Source organism: Balaenoptera borealis (genome assembly GCF_965194805.1).
Source record: "Balaenoptera borealis genome assembly, chromosome: 11".
NCBI classification, from domain to species: domain Eukaryota; kingdom Metazoa; phylum Chordata; class Mammalia; order Artiodactyla; family Balaenopteridae; genus Balaenoptera; species Balaenoptera borealis.
In genome coordinates, this window is record NC_138868.1 from 4,825,380 (window position 1) to 4,848,121 (window position 22,742).

The following is a 22,742-nucleotide window of genomic DNA, read 5'->3' on the forward strand; positions in this document are numbered from 1 at the left end:
CACAAACACATGGAACCTGAATAACAGTGATTTTATCTGCACCAAGGTTCTTTTATCTATCCATTGAAATACAGTCATTAACAAAGATGTGATCCACATCATTATATCACCAAAAACATGCAAATTAAAACAATGTGACACAACTACACACCAATTAGAATGGCCAAAGTCCAAAACACTGACACCAAATGCTGGTGAGGATGTAAAGCGACAGGAACTCTCAATCACTGCTGATGAAAGTGCAAAATGGTACAGGCATTTGGAAGACAGTTCAGCAGTTTCTTACAAAACTAAACATATTCTTATCATACAATCCAGCAATCGTGCTCCTTGGTATCTACCCAAGGAAGTTGAAAACTTATGATCACACAAAAACCTACACACAGATGTTTATGGCAGCTTTATCCATACTTGCCAATACTTGGAAGCAACCAACATGTCCTTCAGTAGGTGAGTGAATAGACTTTTCCCCTCCCCTCATGTTTCTGGGAGGGGGAAAAGAACATTTTCTTTTCTATTTTTTTTTTTTTTGAAATATATCAGGACATTCCGTTCTTAACAAAGCTCACCTTCAAAAAAAAAAACTATTTTACCAGAGCCTAACCCACTGAGGTTTTACCAGAACCTAACCTACCTGGAGGAAGGGAAATATCCAACTCCAGCCCCCTCTAACCTTCCGCATGAGGAAAGGGAAGTACACAACTCCAGGCCACTCTAGCCATCCTGTACCACCTAAGAAAAGGAAAAAAGCAGAGAAGCACTGGTGAAGTTCATAGTTCAGGGGTACAGGCTCACCAAAAGACTGAGACTGAATCATAGCACTACAGAACATTTCCCCTCCCCAGACATTTTACCACTACATTTCCAAACGTCTATTCTTCACAGTTCCTTTTACCAGTGCATCATGTCTGCCTTTCAAAAAAGATTACAAAGTATACTAAAAAGACAAAAAAGTTTGAAGAGATTGAACAACCATCAGAACCAGTCATGTATGCCAGAGATGCTGGAATTATCAGACCAGGTAAGCTAAGAGCTCTAATGGAAAAGGCAGACAACATGCAATAATGGATAAAATAATGCAAATAGATAAAAATTCTAAGAAAGAATCAAAAAGAAATGCTACAGACCAAAAATACTGTAACAGAAATGAATAATGCCTCTGATAGGCTCATTAGTAGACTGGACATAGCTGAGGAAAGAAACACTGAGCCTGAAGATATGACACTAGAAACTTCCAAAATGGAAAAGCAAAGAGGAAAAAAACTGGGGGTGGGGGGGTGCGGTGGGGGGGGCGGTGTGCAAAATATCCAAGAGCTGTGGAACAACTACAAAAGGTATAACATACATGCAATGGGAATACCGGAAGGAAAAGAGAAAAGGAATAGAAACAATATTTGAAGCAATAATGACTGGGAATTTCCCCCAAATTAATGTCGGACACCAAACCACAGATCCAGTTATCTCAGGGAACACCAAGCAGGATAAATGCAAAAAAACAAAAACAAAAACCTACACCCGGGCATCTCATATGTTGTCTACAAGAAACCCACTTTAAATTCAAAGACACATATAGGTTAAGAGTAAAGGGAAAGAGCCAGACCATACTAACACTAATTAAAACAAACTGGGAGTGGCTATATTAATTTCAGACAGAGAAGACTTCAGAGCAAAGAAAGTTGTCAGTGATAAGAAGAGTTATTACAAAATGAAAAGGGGGTCAATACTCCAAGAAGACATAACAATCCTTAATGTTATGCAGCTAACAACAGCATCAAAATACGAGTCAAAAACGGATAAAACTGCAAGGAAAAATAGATGAATTTACTATTATAATTGGGGACTTTAATACTCCTCTATCAGAAATGGACAAATCCAGCAAGCAGAAAATCAATAAAGACACAACTGAACTCAACAGCACCATCAATCAACTGTATATAATTGACATGTATGGACTAATTCATCCAGCAGTAGCAAATCACACATTCTTCTCAAACACACATGGAATACACACCAAGATGGACCACGTTCTATGAAATACACCTTAACAAATTAAGAACAGAAATCATACAGTGTCTGCCCTTAGACCACAATGCAATTAAACTAGAAATCAGTAACAGAAAGATAGCTGGAAAAACCCAAAGTACTTGAAGATTACACATTACACTTCTAAATAACACATGGATCAAAGACAAAAAAATCTCAAGAGAAACTTTAAAAATGTCTGAACAAAATGAAAATACAACTTACTTAAAAACTTTGGGGGATGCAGCAAAAACAGTGCTTAGATTAAAATTTATAGAATTGAAAGCATATATTAGAAGACATCTAAAATCAATAATCTAAGCTTTCACCTTAGAAAACTAGATAAAGAAGAGCAAATTAATTCCAAACTACGCAGAAAATTGAAATAATAAAAATTAGGGCATAAAAGAATTTTAAAACAAGAAATCAGTAGAGCAAGTCAACAAAACCAAAAGCTGATTCTTCAAAAACAAACAAAAAAAAATCAATAAAACTCGTAAGACTTTTTCCAGACTAAGGAAGAAAGAAGACCTAAACTGCTAATATCAGAAATGAAAGAGGGGAGTCACTACAGATCCCATATACAATAAAAGGATAATAAAAGAATATTATGAACAACTCTATAGCCGCAGATTTGATAACCTAGATGAAACGGACCAACTCCTTGACAGATACAATCTACTCCTTGACAGATACAATCTGTCACAACTCACATAAGAATAGACAGTTTGAATAGGTCTACACATCTATTAAAGAAATTGAATCAATTATTAATAACCTAAAACAGAAAGTATCACGTCCAAATGGGTTTACTGATGAATTCGACCGAACATTTAAAGAAAAAATTATACCAATTCTCTATCATCTCTTCCAAAAGACAGAAACAGAAGGAATACTTCCTAACTCATTCTATGAGACCAATCATGCTCCTTGATATTTACTCAAACGAACTGAAAACTTATGTTCACACAAAAACCTGCACACAGATGTTTACAGCAGCTTTTTCATAACTGCCAAAACTCGAAGGCAACCAAGATGTCCTTCAGTAGGTGAGTGCATAGACTGGTACAACCAAACAATGGAACATTACTCAGCACTAAAAAGAAATGAGCTCTCAAGCCGTGAAAAGACATGGAGGAACCTTAAATGTATATTACTAAATGAAATAAGCCAGTCTAAAAAGTCTACAATGCTGCATGTTTCCTACTATATTTCGTTTTAGAAAAAGGAAAACTATAGAGACATTAAAAAGATTAGTGAAGTCATTGGAGAGCGCTGCTCGCTGTGGGCAGAGCCGGTGCGCCACTGACGTCACCGCTGCCAACTGCTTTCTGGGAGGCAGGAGTGGAAGGCCTGAGAGTTGACAATAATGGCAGGTGAAGAAATTAATGAAGACTATCCAGGAGAAATTCATGAATATTTATCAACGTGTGAGAATTCCATTGGTGCTGTGGATGAGATGCTGAAGACCATGACGCCTGTTTCTAGAAATGAGTTGTTGCAGAAGTTGGACCCACTTGAACAAGCAAAAGTGGATTTAGTTTCTGCTTACACATTAAATTCAATGTTTTGGGTTTATCTGGCAACTCAGGGAGTCAATCCTAAGGAACATCCAGTAAAGCAGGAACTGGAAAGAATCAGAGTATACATGAACAGAGTCAAGGAAATAACAGACAAGAAAAAGGCTGGCGACCTGGACAGAGGCGTGGCTTCAAGAGGGTGTTGTAATAAATGCCCTCTGGGAACCAAAACCTAAAAATGCACCCAAAGTTGCCAATAAAGGAAAAAGTAAAAATTAACCTTTTGGTTTGATGTACACATATTCCAAAAGTATATAATTTTTTTGTGTGTGTGGTTAAGAATTTTATTCTTTTTCTTGCTTTTTTCTTTCAATTTACTTTTTTTTTTTTTTTAATTGGAGTGTAGTTGCTTTACAATGTTGTGTTGGTTTCTGCTGTGCAGCAGGGTGAATCAGCTATACGGACACATGTATCCCCTCTTTTTTTGGATTTCCTTCCCATTTGGGTCACCACAGAGCATTGAGTGGAGTTCCCTGTGCTATACAGTCTGTTTTCATTAATTATCTATTTTATACATAATAGTGCATATTTTTATTGTTTTCCACAAAATAGACAATGATTATGTAGCATTGTAAGGTTTAAATGTATTCCGTATTGAATTCATATATAAAATCTGTATTTTAAATTTGTAATGCTAAATACCTTTCCCCCCAGAAAGATTAAGTTATATTTATTGATTTTCTTATAGAACACTGTGAGGTTTTTAACACTGTGGTATATTTTATATTTATAGTTTACTGTCTCTTGACAAGACTCTTATTTCCTTATACAGGTCACTCTTTCAAGTGCCATTTTATAAGCAACTATGAAATTTAAGTTAAATGTTCTTTGTAAACATTTGTCTATTTTCAGTGAATAATGATTTTATGAAGTATGCTGAAGCTATAAATACACCTGTTTTCATTATATAATATTAAGAAAGAAAAAAAGATTAGTGGTTGTTAGGGGTTAAGTCTGAGGCACAGATGAACAGGCAAAGCACAGAGGATTTTTAGGGTAGTGAAACTGCTCTACAGACTACTACAATGGTGGATACAGGTCATCATACATTTGTCCAAACCCACAGAATATACAACATTAAGAGTGAACCTAATGTAACGTGCAGACTTTGGGTGATAATGATGCGTCAACGTAGGTTCATGGAGGTTGGAGGGGGTGGGGCGCGTGGGGAGACAAGGAGTATATAGGCTTCTGGCTCTGTACTTCTGCCTCAATTCTGCTGTGAACCTAAAACTGCTCTATGAAATAAAGTTTATTAATTTAAAAAATGGTTAAATGTAAATTTGTGTTATGCATGTTTTTACAAGAAAAGATTTGCTAAATCACTGTTCATTTATAGTAGAGCTTTTAAACGTCATATATGTCATACATCACTTGAAAAGGAGATAATAGAAAAGCTTTCTAAAAAAAGGCTTCCTTCCACTGCTTAACAGTTGTACTTTGTACGTAAAGATAAAAAGCAAAGAATCCAGCTTATAATTTAGTATTTTACCTATTTCTGTACCAAACACTAAACTTCTAAAAGCTTCTAAGAACAAAGTGCTTTATTGTAACAAACTAAAAGCAAGCTAGGGCTTCCCTGGTGGCGCAGTGGTTAAGAATCCACCTGCCAATGCAGGGGACATGAGTTCGAGCCCTGGTCCAGGAAGATCCCACATGCCGCGGAGCAACGAAGCCAGTGCGCCACAACTACTGAAGCCCGTGCGCCTAGAGCCTGTGCTTGGCAAAAGAGAAGCCACTGCAATGAGAAGTCCGCGCACAGCAACCAAGAGTAGCCCCCACTCTCCGCAACTAGAGAAAGCCCGCGCACAGCAATGAAGACCCAACGGAGCCAAAAATAAATAAAATAAATAAATTTATATAAAAAGATAAATAAAAGCAACCCAAATTTGTTTGTGATTAAAAATAAAAATCTAAAGCCCACTGAAATGGGAAATAGCTATAAAGTATACCAGTAATTAAAAAGAAGACAGATCTCTGTGTACTGCATGGGACTCAATGAAAAGTGATGAATGATAAGAAAAAAAAGTGTATGCCTAACACTGTATAGTTTCTATAAGCACGTATGTAAGTAATACAAACACATTGAAAAAAATCAAAAAAATAGAGACAAAACTATTAAGAGCAGAAGACAGAAAAGAATTGGGGGAAGGTGAGCAGAAGAGATTTTAGTCTTACCTATTTTTACTTTTTTTCAAAGCAAATATGATCACATATTGATTAATTTTTTTAAACTAAGGCTTCTATTCTAAACAGAAAAACGGCAACAAAGTAAAAATGAAAATTTCACTATATCCTACTACCAGTCAAGATTTCAAAACCAAAGCCAGTGAAAGAGTTCATAAAATAAGATATTAACCATTAACAAAGTCAGCATAGCCTTAATCACTTGTTCTGTGAAAGTTTATGACTTCTACATTAATACACTTGCAAGGGAAAAAAATAAAACCCTACAAATTCAAATTACCCAAAGTTATCTTCTATGGAAAAGGGAGGAGAACTTTAATATTACTTCCATTTTATACAGGAAGAAGCTGGGGCTCAGAAAGTGAAATAATTTGCCCAAAGTCAGTCAGTGGTCAAACCAAGATTCCAATCCAGTTCTCATCAACTTAACAACGCTTTCCCGAAATCATTCTGGCTAGACGTCCTCCCTCCCTCCCAGAGGTTCCTTCTTCATATAAAAGATGAACATCCTACACTCACCTTAAGGTGAAAAGAGTTAAACTATGCAAGTAATGAATCAAGCACAAGTGACAACCGTAATAACAGGCACTGGGCAAACAAAATAGGAAGAGACAATTACATCTACCCAGTGTAAGACAGGTACGTAAGCAAAGGCAGGCTGCTGAAGGTTTACACTAATCAAGAGGCAATTCAACAGTCACTGATGCCAAAAATTGAAAAACTTTAAGCCTGACAATATGGTAAATGGCAGGAATGGACTCTACTTTTTGCAGGGGATAAACATAAACATGCCCAATAATGTTTAACTTTAAGCCTCACAACAATTCTGCTAAACCAGCTCTCTCTCTCTCTACCCTGTGCCCCCTACAACTCTTCCTCATTCTTTCCTCGTTGCCCTAGAAGATTATCAAACTTTATTTTTTGAAACTTGATGAAAACAATAGTTACCATACCTATGCATGTCAAGCTCCTTGGCCTCACTGAAAACTGCTGGGATAGGACTGAAAGTATTTACTAACTCTTTACTCCTGGGATCAGCGGCACTGGCGCCAAACCCCCTAACTCTCCTCAGTTTACAAGTCCTGCTAACCACACTGTCACAAAGCGAGTTCCAACCCAGCCCAGCCTATGCTAGTATGTTCCTCCATGCCTCTTTTAATTTATTAGTCAGAGTAAGAAAAGACTTAACATAAAGAAGTATAAAACCGTCCCCCCTCTCCCTCAGGATAGGCCACGTATTATAAATGCTGAACCCTACTCTTTTCCTTTCGCAAAGACAGATTCAGCTCATAATCTATTTTGATCCACATCCCTTTTCCAGATTGTTTTTGGTGTTCTATACTTGGCCAGAGTCACATTTAAAGTTCACATAAACGTTTCCTAGCAATCAAATGACCCCATTTAAAAAAGGTAACTAGTCTTGAAATCTTTTCCATTTCTGGATATAAAAATGAGCTAATTAATGTGAAGGACCAGAAAATCTTTAAAAAATTCCTTATTAACATAGGAACACTCCATTTAAAGGAGGGAAAAACAATCGCATTTGCCAGCTCTTAACAAAATGAACATCCTCGGGACTTCCCTGATGGCGCAGTGGTTAAGAATCTGCCTGCCAATGCAGGGGACACGGGTTCGAGCCCTGGTCGGGGAAGATCCCGCATGCCACGGAGCAACTAAGCCCGTGCACCACAACAACTGAGCCTGCACTCTAGAGCCCACGAGCCACAACTGCTGAGCCTGCGTGCCACAACTACTGAAACCTGCGCACCTAGAGCCCGTGCTCCACAATGAGAAGCCACCGCAATGAGAAGCCCGCACACCACAACGAAGGTAGCCCCCGCTCGCGACAACTAGACAAAGCCCGTGCGCAGTAACGAAGACCCAACACAGTCAAAAGATAAAAATAAAAAAAATTTTAAATGAACAGCCTCTATTACTTGCAATTTTTAAAGTTTTTTGAATACTGATTGACACATATCCAAAACAATATCTGGTACATGATTATTCAAAAGTAGCAAGACACCAAAAGAGCAATCCAAAATAAAAGGTAATACCAGCAATCTAAAAATAAAAAAAGACTAAACATATCTGCTGGACTGGCCAACATGAAGAGCACTTTAGGCTCAGAATACCTCAAATTCCTGGATAAGGAACAACTGACAGCTCACTTCTAATTCTAATCTAGTTAGGCAATAGCTGCATATAAATTGAGACTAAAAGCATTCAATAGTTCTTATAAGGGTAAAGATATCAATTAACTTTGGGCCTTAAGTTAAATATGAAATGATTAAGATCACCAAGAAAAGAAGTGTCTAATCTCTTACTGGGTGTAGGTAAAAAGGGTAGACAGGAATGAAGGGAAAAAATCCCACAATATATAGACAAGAAAAGGAAAAGAACAAAAAATAAGCCCAATTAGCACAAAATATGAAAGTAGAAATAAACCAAATATTTCAATCACAACTAATGTAAATAGACTAACCAGCTTAAAGTCAAATTATAAAAATGCAATCTAGCTGTGTGCTGCTTTCAAAGGGCACTCCTAAAACATTAAGGGCACCAAAACTTGATAGTTAAAGGGCAGAAAAATATATACCAGGCAAACATTAACTAAAGTCCCTTGGTACAGCTATGCCAATATCTGACAAAATATATTTTAGTGGAAAAAATGTTCCCAGAAACAAAGATTCGTTACAGAATGACAAACTGTGCAAGTCACTGGAAACTTAGCAATTCTAAACTTATAGATAGAAAGCAAAAATTGAGAGAACTATAGGAATTTGACAAATGTTCCATCACAATGGGATTTTAACAACACCCCTCTCTGTAACTGATGGAACAAGCAGACAATATTAGTTAAGGACACTAGTCTGAATGTGAAATCAATTAATGTGTTTCATCCAATAGACATGGGAAAACCTGACCTTAAAATTGGAAACACATTCTTTTTAAACACACGTGGAAAACTAATAAAAATTTGCCACAAACTAGACACCATTAAAACAGCCTCAACAAATTTCAAACAATCAAAATCACACTGGACCACATTTTATTAGCACAATGTATGTTAGCAATCAATAACAAAGATTAAAAGATACAGGGCTTCCCTGGTGACACAGTGGTTAAGAATACACCTGCCAATGCAGGGGACATGGGTTCGAGCCCTGGTCCGGGAAGATCCCACATGCTGTGGAGCAACTAAGTCCGTGCACCACAACTACTGAAGCCCGTGTGCCTAGAGCCCATACTCTGCTACAAGAGAAGCCACCGCAACGAGAAGCCCGCGCACCACAACGAAGAGTAGCCCCCACTCGACGCAACTAGAGAAAGCCCGCGCACAGCAATGAAGACCCAATGCAGCCATAAATAAATAAATAAAATATAGATCAATATATCAAGATTTTTCAATAACTTTCTAAATTTCGAAGTCAGAGAAGAAATCAAAATGAAAATGTGAATACATTCAGAACTAAAAGATAAAAATTTTGCATAGCAAAACTTCTGAATTGGAGCTAAAGTAGTATTTAAAGGGTAGTTACTACCTTATTTACATATATATGTATACATGTATACAAAAGACCTGAAAATCAATGAGCTAAGAATCCTGCTTAAGAAAGTAAATATTAGTAATTAATTACAAATCAGGCAGAATCATAAGATATTATTTTCTGCCAATATATTTGAAAACAAGGACAAAATAAATGTTTTAGAAAAATTACCAAATGTGACTCAAGAAAAAGAAGACTCTAATGATCCTATAAATATTAAAGCAACCAAGCCAGTAATTTTTAAATCTCAGACAGAAAACACCAGGCCCTGATGGTTTTACAGGCAAGTTTTATCAAAATGAAAGAACAGATAATTCCAATTTTACATACAAACTCTCTAAGAGAATAAAAAGGAGGAAATACTACAGCTCATTTTATTAGACTGAGAATACCCTTGATAGTAAAACTCATAAAGCTGATACAAAAAAGTAAAATTAAAGATCTTACCAATGAACATAGATACATAAATCCTAAGATATTAGCAACTAAAAAAATATATATATCTAAGGGAATTCCCTGGCGGTCCAGTAGTTAGAACTTGGCACTTTCACTGCTGGGGCCCAGGTTCAATCCCTGGTCAAGGAACTAAGATCCCGCAAGCCGAGTGGCATGGTCAAAAAAAATACATTCCAAAAACAAAACAAATAAACAATTAAAAAAAAAAAAGAATATGTCATGATTGAGCTGGATTTATCCCAGAAATGTGAAATTAATTCCAATATTACCTTTTAGAGCAATTTTTCATATTACTAGATTAAAGGAGAAAAACTGTACTATCATCCCAATAGATGTAGAAAATGTATTCAATTAAGTGCAATGCCCACTTGTGATTTTTTTTTAAATTTCTCCATAAACTAAGATTGAAGAAATCTTCCTCAACCTGTTAAAGGAAAAAAAAAGTATCCACACATTTAATGGTGAAAAATAAAAGCATTTCCCTTAAAACCGGGACTATGACAAGGATGCCCGCCATTGCCATTTATATCCCCCACTGGCTGCCATGAAGCAGTGCAGTTAGAACTAGAATTAAGATATAAAAAGTAAAAGGACTGAAAAGAAATGAACTATCATTATTCAAAGATTAGATGATTATCTACATAAAAACCCCCAAGAGTCCACAAGCAAATTATTACATTGAGAAGTTAAAGAATATAAGAGTCACATATAAAGTCATCTTCATTTCCATTTACCAGCAAATAGAAATTTTTAACTTAAAAATTTACAACATCAACAGAAACTATAAAGTAACCAAAAAACAAATCTAACAACAACAACAACAACAAAAAATGCAAGACTTGTAGAAAGAAAAAAACATAAAACTTTTTAAAAGACAACTACCTATAAACCAAATAATCTATTTCCTCTTCTACTTGGGTAGTATGAGGGCTAGAAGAAAAGATTAGCAGATACTAAGATCCATTTTTGCCCTTTTATTACATGCTTTCAATAAACATTTTTTTAAAAATCCCATAAACACAGTAAAGAGACAGGTCACAAATTGGGAAAGGATATTTGTCACACAACTAATTAATAAAAATCAGAATATATAAGAATTCCTGCAAATAAGAAAAACCAAACAACACAAGAGGAAAAAAAATAAGACATACACAGGTATTTCACAAAAGAAATCCAAATAGCCAAAAAAATGCTCAACTTCAGTAGTAATATGAAAGGAAAACATTAAAACCATGCAGAAATAAATGAATTAATAAAAATGGCCGAAGAATTAATTGAATAGACGTTCCTCTAAAGAAGATATACAAACAGCCAATAAGGACATGAAAAGATGCTCAACAGCATTAGTCATTCAGGAAAGGCAAAATCACAATGAGATACCACACTTCACTAGCATGGCTATAATTTTTTTTTTTTAAGGGAAAATAATGTATGTTGGTGAGGACATGGAGAAATTAGAACCCTGATACAGTGTTGGTGAGAATACAATATGGTACAGTCACTTTGGAAAACAGTTTGGTAGGTCTTCAAAATGTTAAACACAGTTACATTACCCAACAATTCCACTCCTTAGTATACACCAAGAGAAATAACTACCTATGCCCCTCCAAAGACTTATACACAAATGCTCACGGCAGTACTGTTCATAGCAGTCAGAAAGTGGAATCAACCCAAACATGCACCAACTGATGAATGGTTAAATAACATGTGGTATGTCCATACAATGGAACGTTATTCAGCAATCAAATGCAACGAAGCACTGATACTGAAATATGCTACAACATGGATAAACCTTGAAAACATGCTAAGTGGAAGAAGCTAGTCACAAAAGACCACATATTGTATGATTCCGTTTACATGAAATGTCCAGAACAGGCAAATCCACAGAAAGTCCATCAGTGGTTGCCTAGAGGTTAGGTGGGAATGGAGAGTCACTGCTAATGGGTACAAGGTTTCTTTTCAGGATGATGAAATGTTCTAACATTAGATTGTGGTGATCATTACACAGTTCTGTGAATATACTAAAACCTATTAAATTGTACGCTTTAAATGGGTAAATGGTAATATGTGAATTACATCTCTCAATAAAGCTATTAATTAAAAAATGAGATGTAAGTTCACACCCACCAATCTGGCAAATACAAAAAAGTATGACAATACCAAGAGTTGGCAAGGATGCAGAACAACAGTGCTGGTAGGAGGGTAAACTGGTTCATCTATTTTTAACTAAAGTTAAAGCTGTACAGGTCCCACTACCCTGCAATTCTAGTTCTCTCCAAGGCTTCATACCTTGGAGAAATGCTTTTGCACTTGTTCAAAGCCTCGTTGTTTCTTTAGTGGAAACAATCCTATCCTACAATGATAGGACAGAGAATAAAATGAGATATTCAATCTGAAATAGAACACAGAAGTGAAAAGGAATAAACTTTAGCTACACACATCATTGTAGACAAAACTCGTTATCTGCATGGTCTCACTTCCCTCCCTTCCCAGCTTCAAGTCCATACCTCACCATCATAATCACTCCCTTGACCTTCTCTTGCTTTGCCACTTTTGCTTGGGTAAACCACAACTCCAACACAACTGCAACACTGCCTATTCTGCTACCAGGAAAAAGAACACAACTTCTTTTTTCACTTTAAACTAAGGATGGCTCCCCTCAGGAGGCCACTCCACATGGCTAGTCCATTCACATTCTTACTTTCCCATAGAATACTGCATACCTTCTCCTCTCTCCTCACACCCCACCGGCCCCTACTCACTCTCTTTTTCACTGATAACTCCTCCTATTTCACGGAGAAAAAAGAAAACGGCCCTGCTCCCACCATGCCGGCTCTCCTACTACGCTCTCCCTCATCTCACCAAGGAAGAGCATACGGGCGCTCCACGTGGGCCCATTCCCAGCAAATGTCCCCTCTCCCGCTTCATCAAGGCGTTCACTCTGTACAGAACCACCTCCCACCAACAGTACAAAAATGCTGTAATTTCGGCCATCTCAACCAAACTTTCTCAAGGCCCCAACTCTCCCTTTAGCACAGCGGCAAGTGCCCACAAAAGGGCTTTCTCCACTTGCCCTCCTCTTCTCTCAATCCCTCGTGAACCCTCCCTTCCAGGCTCTTCCTGCACCACCGTGTGGGGACTGCTCTTGTCAAGATCATCAATGACTCACATGCCACCAAAGCCACAGGACAAGTCTGGGCCCTCATTTCACCTGAGGGCACAGCAGGAGCACTGGGCGTGGGTTCTCACTCCCGCCCCCTTGACGACGCCTCCCCCGTCTTCAAAGATGCAAGGCCCACCTGGTTCTCCTCTACCTCGGAGGCTGCCTGTCCCCATTTTCCTTGCTGCCTCGGCCCTCATTCATCAGTGCGCTCACTCAACATCAGGACTTTTAAGTGTCATCAAAACACTGACGACTCTCACATATCTATCCTCAGCCCAGACCTCTCCCCTCAACTCCGAATGCCGTAACCCTACGTGGCTCCAGTCAGCTCTCGAAGACCGTCACAAATGAAACAGGCCCAGACCCCAGCTCTTGATCTTACTTCCAAACCTGAGCCGCCCACCAACCTGACTGCAAGCAAAAACCCTTGGTCGGTACCACCTTCACTCCGCTCTCTCAGCTATATTCAATCTGTCAGCAAAGCCTGTTGGCCCGACTTTCAAGATGCACCCAGAATCCAACCACTCCTCACTTCCACCCCTGTGCCCTGTCACTCCAAGCTGTCATCATTGTTCTGTTGGATCCTGGGCAGCAGAGGGGCAGCTATTCTTAACACGATTTCAGGACAACCTTTTAAAAACATAAATCAGATCTCATATGACACCCCTGGCTCAAAACACTACAATGACTTCCCATCTCATTCAGAGAAATAGACAAAATCCCAACAATGGCCTGTGTGACTGGCTCCCGCCCCCCACCCCCCGACTTCCTCTCCTGCCACTCTCCCTCCTGCCAGGCTCTCTACTGTCCTTCCAACACAGCAGGTACAACCCTTCTTAGCACCTCACGTGCACCAGACTCTGCCTGTGAGACTCCCCTTACCCCACCCCCACCCGTAGCCACGTGGCTCCCTGCCTCACCTCCTGTGTTCAGAGGTCTCAGGAAGGCCCCTCCTGACCACCTTATTTCAATCTGCAAACAGCCCCCACCCACCTGGCTTGACTTTGCTCCCAGCTGTATCACCACATGACTACCGTGTCTTTGACTTTGTCTTTAACTGTCTTTCTCCACCAACACGTAAGTTCCAGAGGACAGGGACAATGTCTTCTTTGATCACTGCTAATATAGCCAACATCAGAAGGTATGTCTTAGCGCCTAAGACATAAGTACTCAAACATTTGAATAAATGAGTCTCAAAAACAGTAAGAGGGGAGGGAGTGAGTTACAGAACAAAATGATTCCATTTATATAAAGACATGCAAAAATTAAGTTATATTATATAAGGATACATTCACAGATGGTAACACCATAAAGTAAATCAAGAAAATGATACATGCAGGGCAGCCCTTGCTTTGGGGAGGTCAGAAGAGGTAGGAGTGGTCGGGGAGGTCATACAGGAAGCCAAAGGTAGTGGCAACATTCTATTTCTTAAGCTGGTCAGTGGGTGCACAATTGGTAGTTTTAACATTTAATATCTGTACACAGGCTGACATATACTCCTTGAACACATGATCTCATTAAAAACTGAAACAAAAAACAGGTTAGAGCAAGACAGGTCAAATCCAGCCCACCACCTGTTTTTGTAAATAAAACTTTACTAGAAGACAGCCACCTTCATTCGTTTCATGTTGACTGTGGCTGCTTTTACACCGCAGCAGCAGAATCGAGTAGTTACAGAGACCATATAGCCAGCAAAGCCTAACATATTTACTAACTGGCCCTTTACAGAAAAGAGTTGTCTGGTTATAATGTGAAATTTGTAAAGAAACTGAAAGCAAAATTTAAAAGAGCCAATCTCTGTTAAAAAACACTGTTCTCTCAAGGACTTCCCTGGCGGTCCAGTGGTTAAGACTATGAGCTTCCACTGCAGGGGTCACGGGTTCGACCCCTGGTTAGGGAACTAGATCCCACATGCCTCGCAGCACGGCCAAATAAATAAAAGTTCAAAACAAAAACGAAAACAAAACATTGATCCTTCAAGACATGCGTGATTATCTCCAAGAGCACAGCACACTGAAAAAATATGGTTCCATATAACACGAGGGACTCCAAAGCAAACGGGGTTTTTATGCTGTCTTAAAGCGCCAGAGAGAGTTTAAAGATGAATATTTTAGAAGGCAAAGTGCAAAACCTCAAATTTATGATCTCTACTCCCACCCCAGTAAGAAAATATTATCACATTTTAGCAAATAAAATCTGTATAACATAATCCAAATTTGGGGGGAAAAAGAAGACAACAACAACACTACCACCTAACCCTACAACCTGCCCTGACCCACTTCGCCGTCACCTTACACTTCCCCAGAGCAGCTGGTTAGACCTCGGAAGTCCTCTATGATGCCATAATATTCCATTTCACTTCTTCAGGGCATTTCACTGCAACTTATATTAGTCATCTCTGAACTTATTTCTATTGTTATTAGAAAGAAGACTGATAACAGTAATATTAAAACAAATATTACTGTGTACTAGGCATTGTGCTAGTTCGTTTATATTTAATACTCATTTCACAAATAGGAAACGAAGGAACAGAGATGTCATCTAATATTATGATTACACAGCTGGAAGACTGTGGAAGCCAGAACTCAAAGTCAGCTATTTTAGGTCCTGTGCACTCTTGACCTCCACAAGACACTCTGAATTGAGAACAGAGAACAGATATTAATCTGTGAAAACTTCCTTAGCTTAAAATACTACCCCTATGATAGATGCCAAATACATAGCTGTTGTATCCATCTAAGAGTATAATAAATCAAGGATGAGAGGTCCACAGTGGAAAGGCGGGAAGGGGGTGATTCAAAGAGTATTGTTTAATCAGAAGGGACTGGGTCTCATCGCAGGCAACAGAGGCAGATGTGACCTGCCCACTGTCCAGAGGCAACAGAAACCCTATGTATCTCTATGTCAACAGAAGTAAACCAGGAGACACTACACTCCCTCATCTACTACAATGACAAAAACAGATATGTACTACCACTAAAAAACAAACAACAACAAACAAAACATCAACTCAGAAGTTAACCATTTATTCTTTTTTCTTTAAATTTTTATTGGAGTATAGTTGATTTACAATGTTGTGTTTATTCTTAACTCACAGTGAGTTCCAGCTATGATGTTATTGTTGAAACAAATGACACTTGAAATTATGGTCTATTGGGGCCACCAAAACCCTAAGGAATCACCCAGGAACTGAGATTTCTCTGCTGCCTATAGGTCCATTTTCCAGCATGACCTAAATTTTTCTCTAATAATCAATGACCTCCAAAACCATGATTCTCATGAAAGGAAGCCCCACACAGCCACTCAAGTCAATACTTGTCAATGTTCCTCCCACCACTGCCTCATCTGGGGACTGAAGGCCCAGATTTCACCAAGGTCCAGCCAATGTCTACTGACTACACTAAGCCTGACGGGATAGAGGAGGCCACCCCGGAGTGTGCCTTAGTGGCCAGTGTAACTGCTGCCTTACTCACCCTGATTACTCACCATGCATTCTCAGGCAAGCTCCCCTTTCTCTCCTTGTCAGTGTGTCGCATTACTGTTGACACCAGTGTTATTGTTCAGATTTACATCCAGGTCCAGGGAACTCCAGGCTCCCACTAGCAATCCACACAGCTTTCTCCAAGTCTGACTCAACATTCAGTCATACTTTTACTTCTGCAGGCTTGCTTGCTTTTACTTATTGATTTATTTATTGCCGCCTTTTTAGTTCGGCTCCCTAATGTTTCAAAAAACAATCTCATTCATCTTTCCTTTGGGCCACCAGATTTCATGGCAGTCAGCCTCTGGGGTACACAAACCATTCCAAGTCAATACATATTCCCGCTGTAAGATATTTTGGAATTAATAATACCCTAGTTTTCTCCAGAGTGGCTGAGAAGTACAAAATCAGAGTCTCCTTATATCAGTAAAAAGATGTTCAGAACCTATCAAACTTTATTTGTATAAAATCAGTCGACTGTGTAGTCTTCACTAATACTTAATAAAACAGATCAACACTAGCCAGCAGAAGTGAGTAGTAGTAAACCTCCTCTACTCAGAGTAACCCCAGATCTTTGCAAAGTCTGTGACAAAAAAAATGCCCTAGTTAAGGTTAAGAAGCCTTTCAAGTACTGCCAAGATTCCCTTTTACTTGCTTCTTTACCGTCTAGCCAATCTACCTGGTACCCAGATGTCAGTTCATAATCATTCAAAACCTGAAACAAACTGGGCATTGACTAGTAACTCTCTCTCCCCTCCCAGTAAAGAAAAATAAAGGGGGAGGGAGGGAGGGAGAAGGAAAGGGGGTTTCCATGGCAACTAAACGTAAGCCAAAGTCAAAAGTCAAATCTACAGTCAACCTCGATCCAGACTGCAGCAGAAAAAAACCAATTCCCACTGTAAGCACCATGGATTTCAAGGATGCTCAAGATGTTTAGCATGAACCTACACCAAGCCTCTGATCAGTACGGGAACAGTCAGTGTTTCAAGTTTGATCAAGATGTTGCAACCAACATCTATGGAGCAAAAGACAATATAGGTCAATCCTATTTGTCACTGCAAAGCAGCTTCATCAGCATGGGAAGAGTGGCACTGCTTAGACACACCAAACCAAGGAGGAAAGTGGAAGTAACTATTTAATACGTATGAGAAACAAAGGTGTAACTATTTTATTTTTTGGCAAGAGACTTCTGGCAATCTCAACCACCCAACCAGCAAACACAAGCTCTTTCCTCTCAAGTCTCTAGGGCCTCTCATTAAGAGTCTGCTATTTACACCACATACAAGTCTAACAAGCTGTGTTCTCTGGCCTCACAGCCAAAAGGACACCTCTTTTGTCAATGCTGCCTCTCCCCATAGACTGCAAGTCCTTAAATGCCTGTTCATGACTGAATCCCTAATACAGTTCCTGACCGAGTAAGGATTCAATGTATTTACTGATCAAATAAATGAAGATTAGAAGAAGTAGACAGGGCAAGTGGTCACTTGTCATTCTCAGCGTAGCCATAGGCCTGATTTCAGGATGAAGGATTAGAAAGTGCCTCCCTGATCTCCTCCCTTTTATATGTCAAGATTTTAACATTCGGTTGGTGAAAATCTGTACAATTTTTATACTAACATTCTTCCGCTCAATGAACTAGATCATCCATATTCTAAGTGGGTGTGAGAAAAGGATCTCTGCCGGTCTCTCTTCTACTGCACCTCACCTCCCCAGGAGAAAAAACACTCACCCACTTGGGTCAGAGTCCAGGGCACAGGCAATCCCCCTTTGCTAGCAAGCAAGGGTCACTGTGTTAAACAATAAGCATAGAGTTTGCCTCTCTCTTGCCTTCAAAGGGCAGAATTGGCAAATCAATCCAGGGCTAACTCTCTGGAAATAGGCTTTCATTTAAAAAAAAAAAAAAAGATAATGATGAAGCTGGCATCTAAAAACAGAACTGACAGCTGACTGACAAGATGAGGGCAAAAGATACAAAACTCAAAAATCACAGTAAGAACAGAATTACCAAGGATAGTAAAATGAACCCCTGTGTACCTATCACCCAGTGTCAACAGTTAACATCTCCTGGCTGTTGTTTCATCTATACCCCCATATGCTCCATGTGAAAATTATTCCAAATGGATTACAACTCCATACACACCCATATCCTCCCAGTTGGATTACTTTGAAACAAATCGGACATGTCATCTTATCCACACATACTATATTTCTAGATGACAAGGTCTCTTTCTCTGACAAGTTTTTTATTCATATTTTGCTATAATTGCTAACATCTAGCAAACAGTCTTTTGAAGAAGACAAAACATGCCTTATAAAGTGTAACAGTTCCTTACTAACAAATATATAGCAGTGTTCATTCTTAAAAAAAAAAAAAAAAAATCACAGTAAGATAAGGTTATTTAGCATAGGCACAAACAATCCTAAACACCTGAGAGCACTAAGTTTCAGCTATGACAATAGATTCTCATGAAGCAACAGAAAAAAAAATAAGTTTCTCTATTATTTTATAAAATAAATTCACTTAAAAAAATTTTTTTAAAGTTCAGTCTCCTTTAAAGTTCAGCATCTGAAAATAACGTACGTACACCATCCTTCCCCACTACTAAGTAACGTCCAAGGTAGGATCTAGGTATGGGTAGAGCTCACAGATGACACAAAGAATTCCTTGACCCACAAGCAGTCCCTAAAATCTGTGGTCTAGAACGGTAGTTCCAAAACCTAGCTGCACTTCAGTACTACTTGGGGAGCTTTTAAAAATATATTCTCACTCTCACCACACATTTCTAGAGGTGGGGTTCATCACGCATGGTCTTAAAAAGTATCCCAAATGATTCCACTGCAGGCCAGATTAGGCCATCTATCTAGAGCAGGGTTTCTCAACCTCAGCACCACTGATATTCGGGGCTGGATAATTTTTTATTGGGGAGAGGGTTGCCATCTTGGGCATCATAGGATGTTTAACAGCATCCCTGGTCTCTACCCTCTAGAAGTCAATAGTACACTGCCCAACCCCACAGATCTGACGAGCAAAAACGTCTCCAGACATTGCCAAATGTTTCTTTGGGGCAAAATCACCCTCCAGTTGAGAACCACTGATCTAGAGTAAATCAAAAACCAACCATTTGAGGTTCTCTTAAGAAAGGAAAGAGATAAGAAAGCTTCTTAAAGCCAAGAAGCCAGGTCTATGTTTTTCTATCCATCTCACGTAAGAAAAAGTAGCTAATCCTCGGCTCACACCAGGGCTCAGATCTTGACTTATGAGGAGGAGCAACCACAGCCTCTTGTGCTTTTTATGAAATAAACTCAGAGCTGAGTTTTAGTTGAGCAGACAGTTAGAATAACTTCGCTATCATTCTTCTTAAGGGTAATAAGGCATTGTAAAATTTTAGACCAATATACACTCAGGCTGCCTCTCAAATATCCAAAATATAAGACCCCAAGATACAAGTTTATCAAAGAAGCAAACTAAATTCCAATCCTGACAAATACTGTTTTAAGGAAGATGTCTCATCTGTAACAAGCACATTACACCTTTGTACCAAATCAATGCAAAACTTTACTTTAAAGAGGCTAAGCAAACCTCACCCTGTCAAACCTTAATTTTATCACTATTCATTTTCTGTCCAGTTATGGTCTGATTCTCAAATTCCCAAGCAGTTAATTGAAACCAGCAAGTTTTTGTTTTGCTATACTTTACACAAAAGCTAGTTTTCTAATCTAAAACAATCTTCTTCCTGTTCTTCAGTAAGTTAAACCAGCGAGATGCTCATCTGTACTTAAGACCGAGTCTATCAAAATAACACTTCCCCAGTGCAACAAAGCAAGCCAGGGCCCAAGCAAGTAATTCCAGCGGAAAGGCAAGCATGGTTTCAAGTACCAGGGAGAAGAGCACGGGGCAGGAATCAAAAGACTGTGAGTATATATGTGAGTGAGTGCACAGCATTTTGGTGGTTACTCTAGACTCTGATCAAACATACTGAAATGCAAAACATCCATCCAGGACAACAGTTATTTCCCAAACTATCTTCACTGAAGTATATCTCAATACACAGCAACCTTTCAAATCTCAATAAGAACCCAGGAGTACACTAAGAAAACTAGAGTTATTGGGGGCCAATCACACTCAATAAGTAGTATCCAAAAGTACGGTAGGAACAGAATCCGACTTGCGCTCCCGATGGGCTTTTCTTTATTTAACCATCTCTTAAACCATTCCGAGGCACCACCACTAATTACTCCAGAAAACGTTTGTAATTTAATCAATCTTCAACCACCCCTTCTCCTGGGTGGTTCTCAGGCCAAATGACTCTTAAATACACAGAGCTTTCTAAAGACACTCACCAAAAGCCAGGACTTAAACACTCATGTGACTTCCTAATAGTATCTAAACATTTAACAATCAAATTTAAACTAATAATGGCCACTAATTACTAAGCGGATTCTTCGTGCCAGGCACCGTTTCTGGCTGCTTTACACGTATTAACTCCTTTCCTCCCGACAAACTTAAGGAGGGAGACACCGTTGTTATTCCCGTATCACAAAAGAAGCAGGGAGTTTGGGTAACCTGCCCAAGGTCACAGGGCTAGAAAGTGGTGAAGCCGAGACCTGAAACCAAGGCAGTCTAACCCGAGAGCAAAGAAAGCTCCACCACCACCACCGCTTAGGAGACTTCCCAGTGGCTGGAAATCTGGAGTCTCTTTCCCACTTGCTGCCTACCTACAACGTGACCTTGAGGACAAAATCGCAGTCAACTCCACATTAACAAAACAGCCACATTAACATTAAGTGCTGTGAGGATGAAAGGAAACAACTCCCAAGCGCCCCTCCCAGAAAAGCAAAACCTAAAGCTCTATCCGACCCACAGAGAAAATGGTGAAGTACCGAGAAAATTACACGAAGCTCCGAGGTTGAAACGTCAGGACACACCGGTACATCCAAGGACTCATTCCGTCCACCTACAACCAAGAGTCCAAGTTGTGATCAGGGCAAGCAGGACCGGGAGGAAGCCCCTCCGAGGGAACGGCGAGAGGGCTTCTTTAAGAGGGAGGTACTTGCGGTCGAAAGAAGGACCACCCCCCTAGTGCATATGCGCCAGGGAGGTTTTCGCGACCAGGTCTGCGCTGGAGTCGCAACACCGGAGTTAGCAAATCGCTCGGAAGGAGGTTTAAACACTCCGAGCCGGGCTCTGCGTATCCCGATGACTCTGCGGCGAAGAAGCAGAAACCCACAGAACTTGTTTCCCGGAGAACCGAGTCCAACAACGGCCTTCGCGAGTCTCCGGCGAGCCGCCGCCTCAACTTGACACGCTCCGGGGCCCGCGGGCAGCGGACGGCGCTCGGGGCGGGAAGGCCGGAGCAGAACGGGGCCCGGCCGGCTTAGGGGCGCGCCCGGCCGCTCGCCGCGCCAGGCCGCGGACGTCAACGCGGGCGCAAAGTTCGCCGCCCGGCCCGCGACCCGCCCAGCCGCCCAGCCCGGCGGGGCCCCCGCGGCCCGCGGCGGGCGAGCGAGCGGCTGACAGGCGCGGGCGGGGACGAGCCGGGGAGCCCGGGCGCCGCGCCTCCCCGGCCGCCCAGCGGCGAATTCCGGGGGGGAGGGGAGGGGGCCGGGACGCTCCCTCCCCGCGCCGCCGAGGCCGGGCGGAGGGGCCCCGCCGCCGCCCGCGCGCCGCGTACCCCGCGCACCCCGCGCCGCGGCCCGCTCCGCCGCCCCCTCCCCCCATTACCTGGAGGTGCCCGCGACTCGCCGCTACTTGCGCTCAGGCGGGAAACGCGCTCACCGACACCATCAGCGAAGCGCCCAAAATGGCGGACGTATCAAGCAGGCCTTGAGTTCCCCCCGCCCTCCCTCCGGCCGCCTCGCGACCAATCAAGGCCCTGCCCCCGCCCCCGGCTCCACGCTCATTGGCCTCCCTCTCCCGCCCCCTGCAACCTATTGGGTCACACTGCTGCCCCGTTGCACCCACTCCGATTGGCTCGCAGACCCCGTCCGTCAAGTGCGAGGGGCGCATTCTTTTCCCATGGACTTGACGGATCCGGAACCTCTAGGACCCCGGAGTCTGGAGAAACAAATCAGAAACCGAGAGAAACCTGGCTGGGTCCCCCCTACGCCGTAGCAACAGCAGGGCCTCCGCTTGACGGACGCTTCGGACCACCAATCCGATAGCCAATGCTATTTAAAACTAAATTGAGCCAAACCAATCATGGCCGTAGCTCTGGGAGCTGCAAGAGAACCAATGGGGTAGCGAGACCGGCGGGCAGGCGGGTCGGAGGGCCTGGAGGAAACCGGTGATGACGTGAGCCACAATG

At 40.8% G+C, this 22,742-nt stretch overlaps 1 protein-coding gene and 1 pseudogene across 9 annotated transcripts in view; one reads left to right on the forward strand and one right to left on the reverse strand.

Annotated features, from left to right (window-relative positions):
* Positions 1–22,309, reverse strand: part of PPP6R3 (protein phosphatase 6 regulatory subunit 3) — a 130,017-nt gene extending 107,708 nt beyond the window's left edge. For 4 of the 8 annotated variants that reach the window (XM_082342864.1, XM_082342863.1, XM_082342862.1 and 1 more), the window contains exons 1-2: positions 22,160–22,309; positions 21,319–21,392 (exon numbers count right to left, since the gene is read on the reverse strand). Coding sequence is in view for 1 of the 8 variants with exons in the window: in XM_082342856.1 (XP_082198982.1) it covers positions 635–682 (48 nt within the window). In the remaining 7 variants the exon portion in view is untranslated. Of the gene's footprint in view, positions 1–634; positions 733–21,318; positions 21,393–22,159 lie in introns of those variants that run through there. The other 4 variants (XM_082342856.1, XM_082342865.1, XM_082342866.1 and 1 more) reach the window with 4 other exon arrangements.
* Positions 1,337–11,874, forward strand: LOC309606160 (nuclear nucleic acid-binding protein C1D pseudogene; annotated as a pseudogene). The gene has a single exon. The product of its transcript is annotated as a nuclear nucleic acid-binding protein C1D pseudogene (transcript).
* Positions 22,310–22,742: the final 433 nt, after the last annotated feature.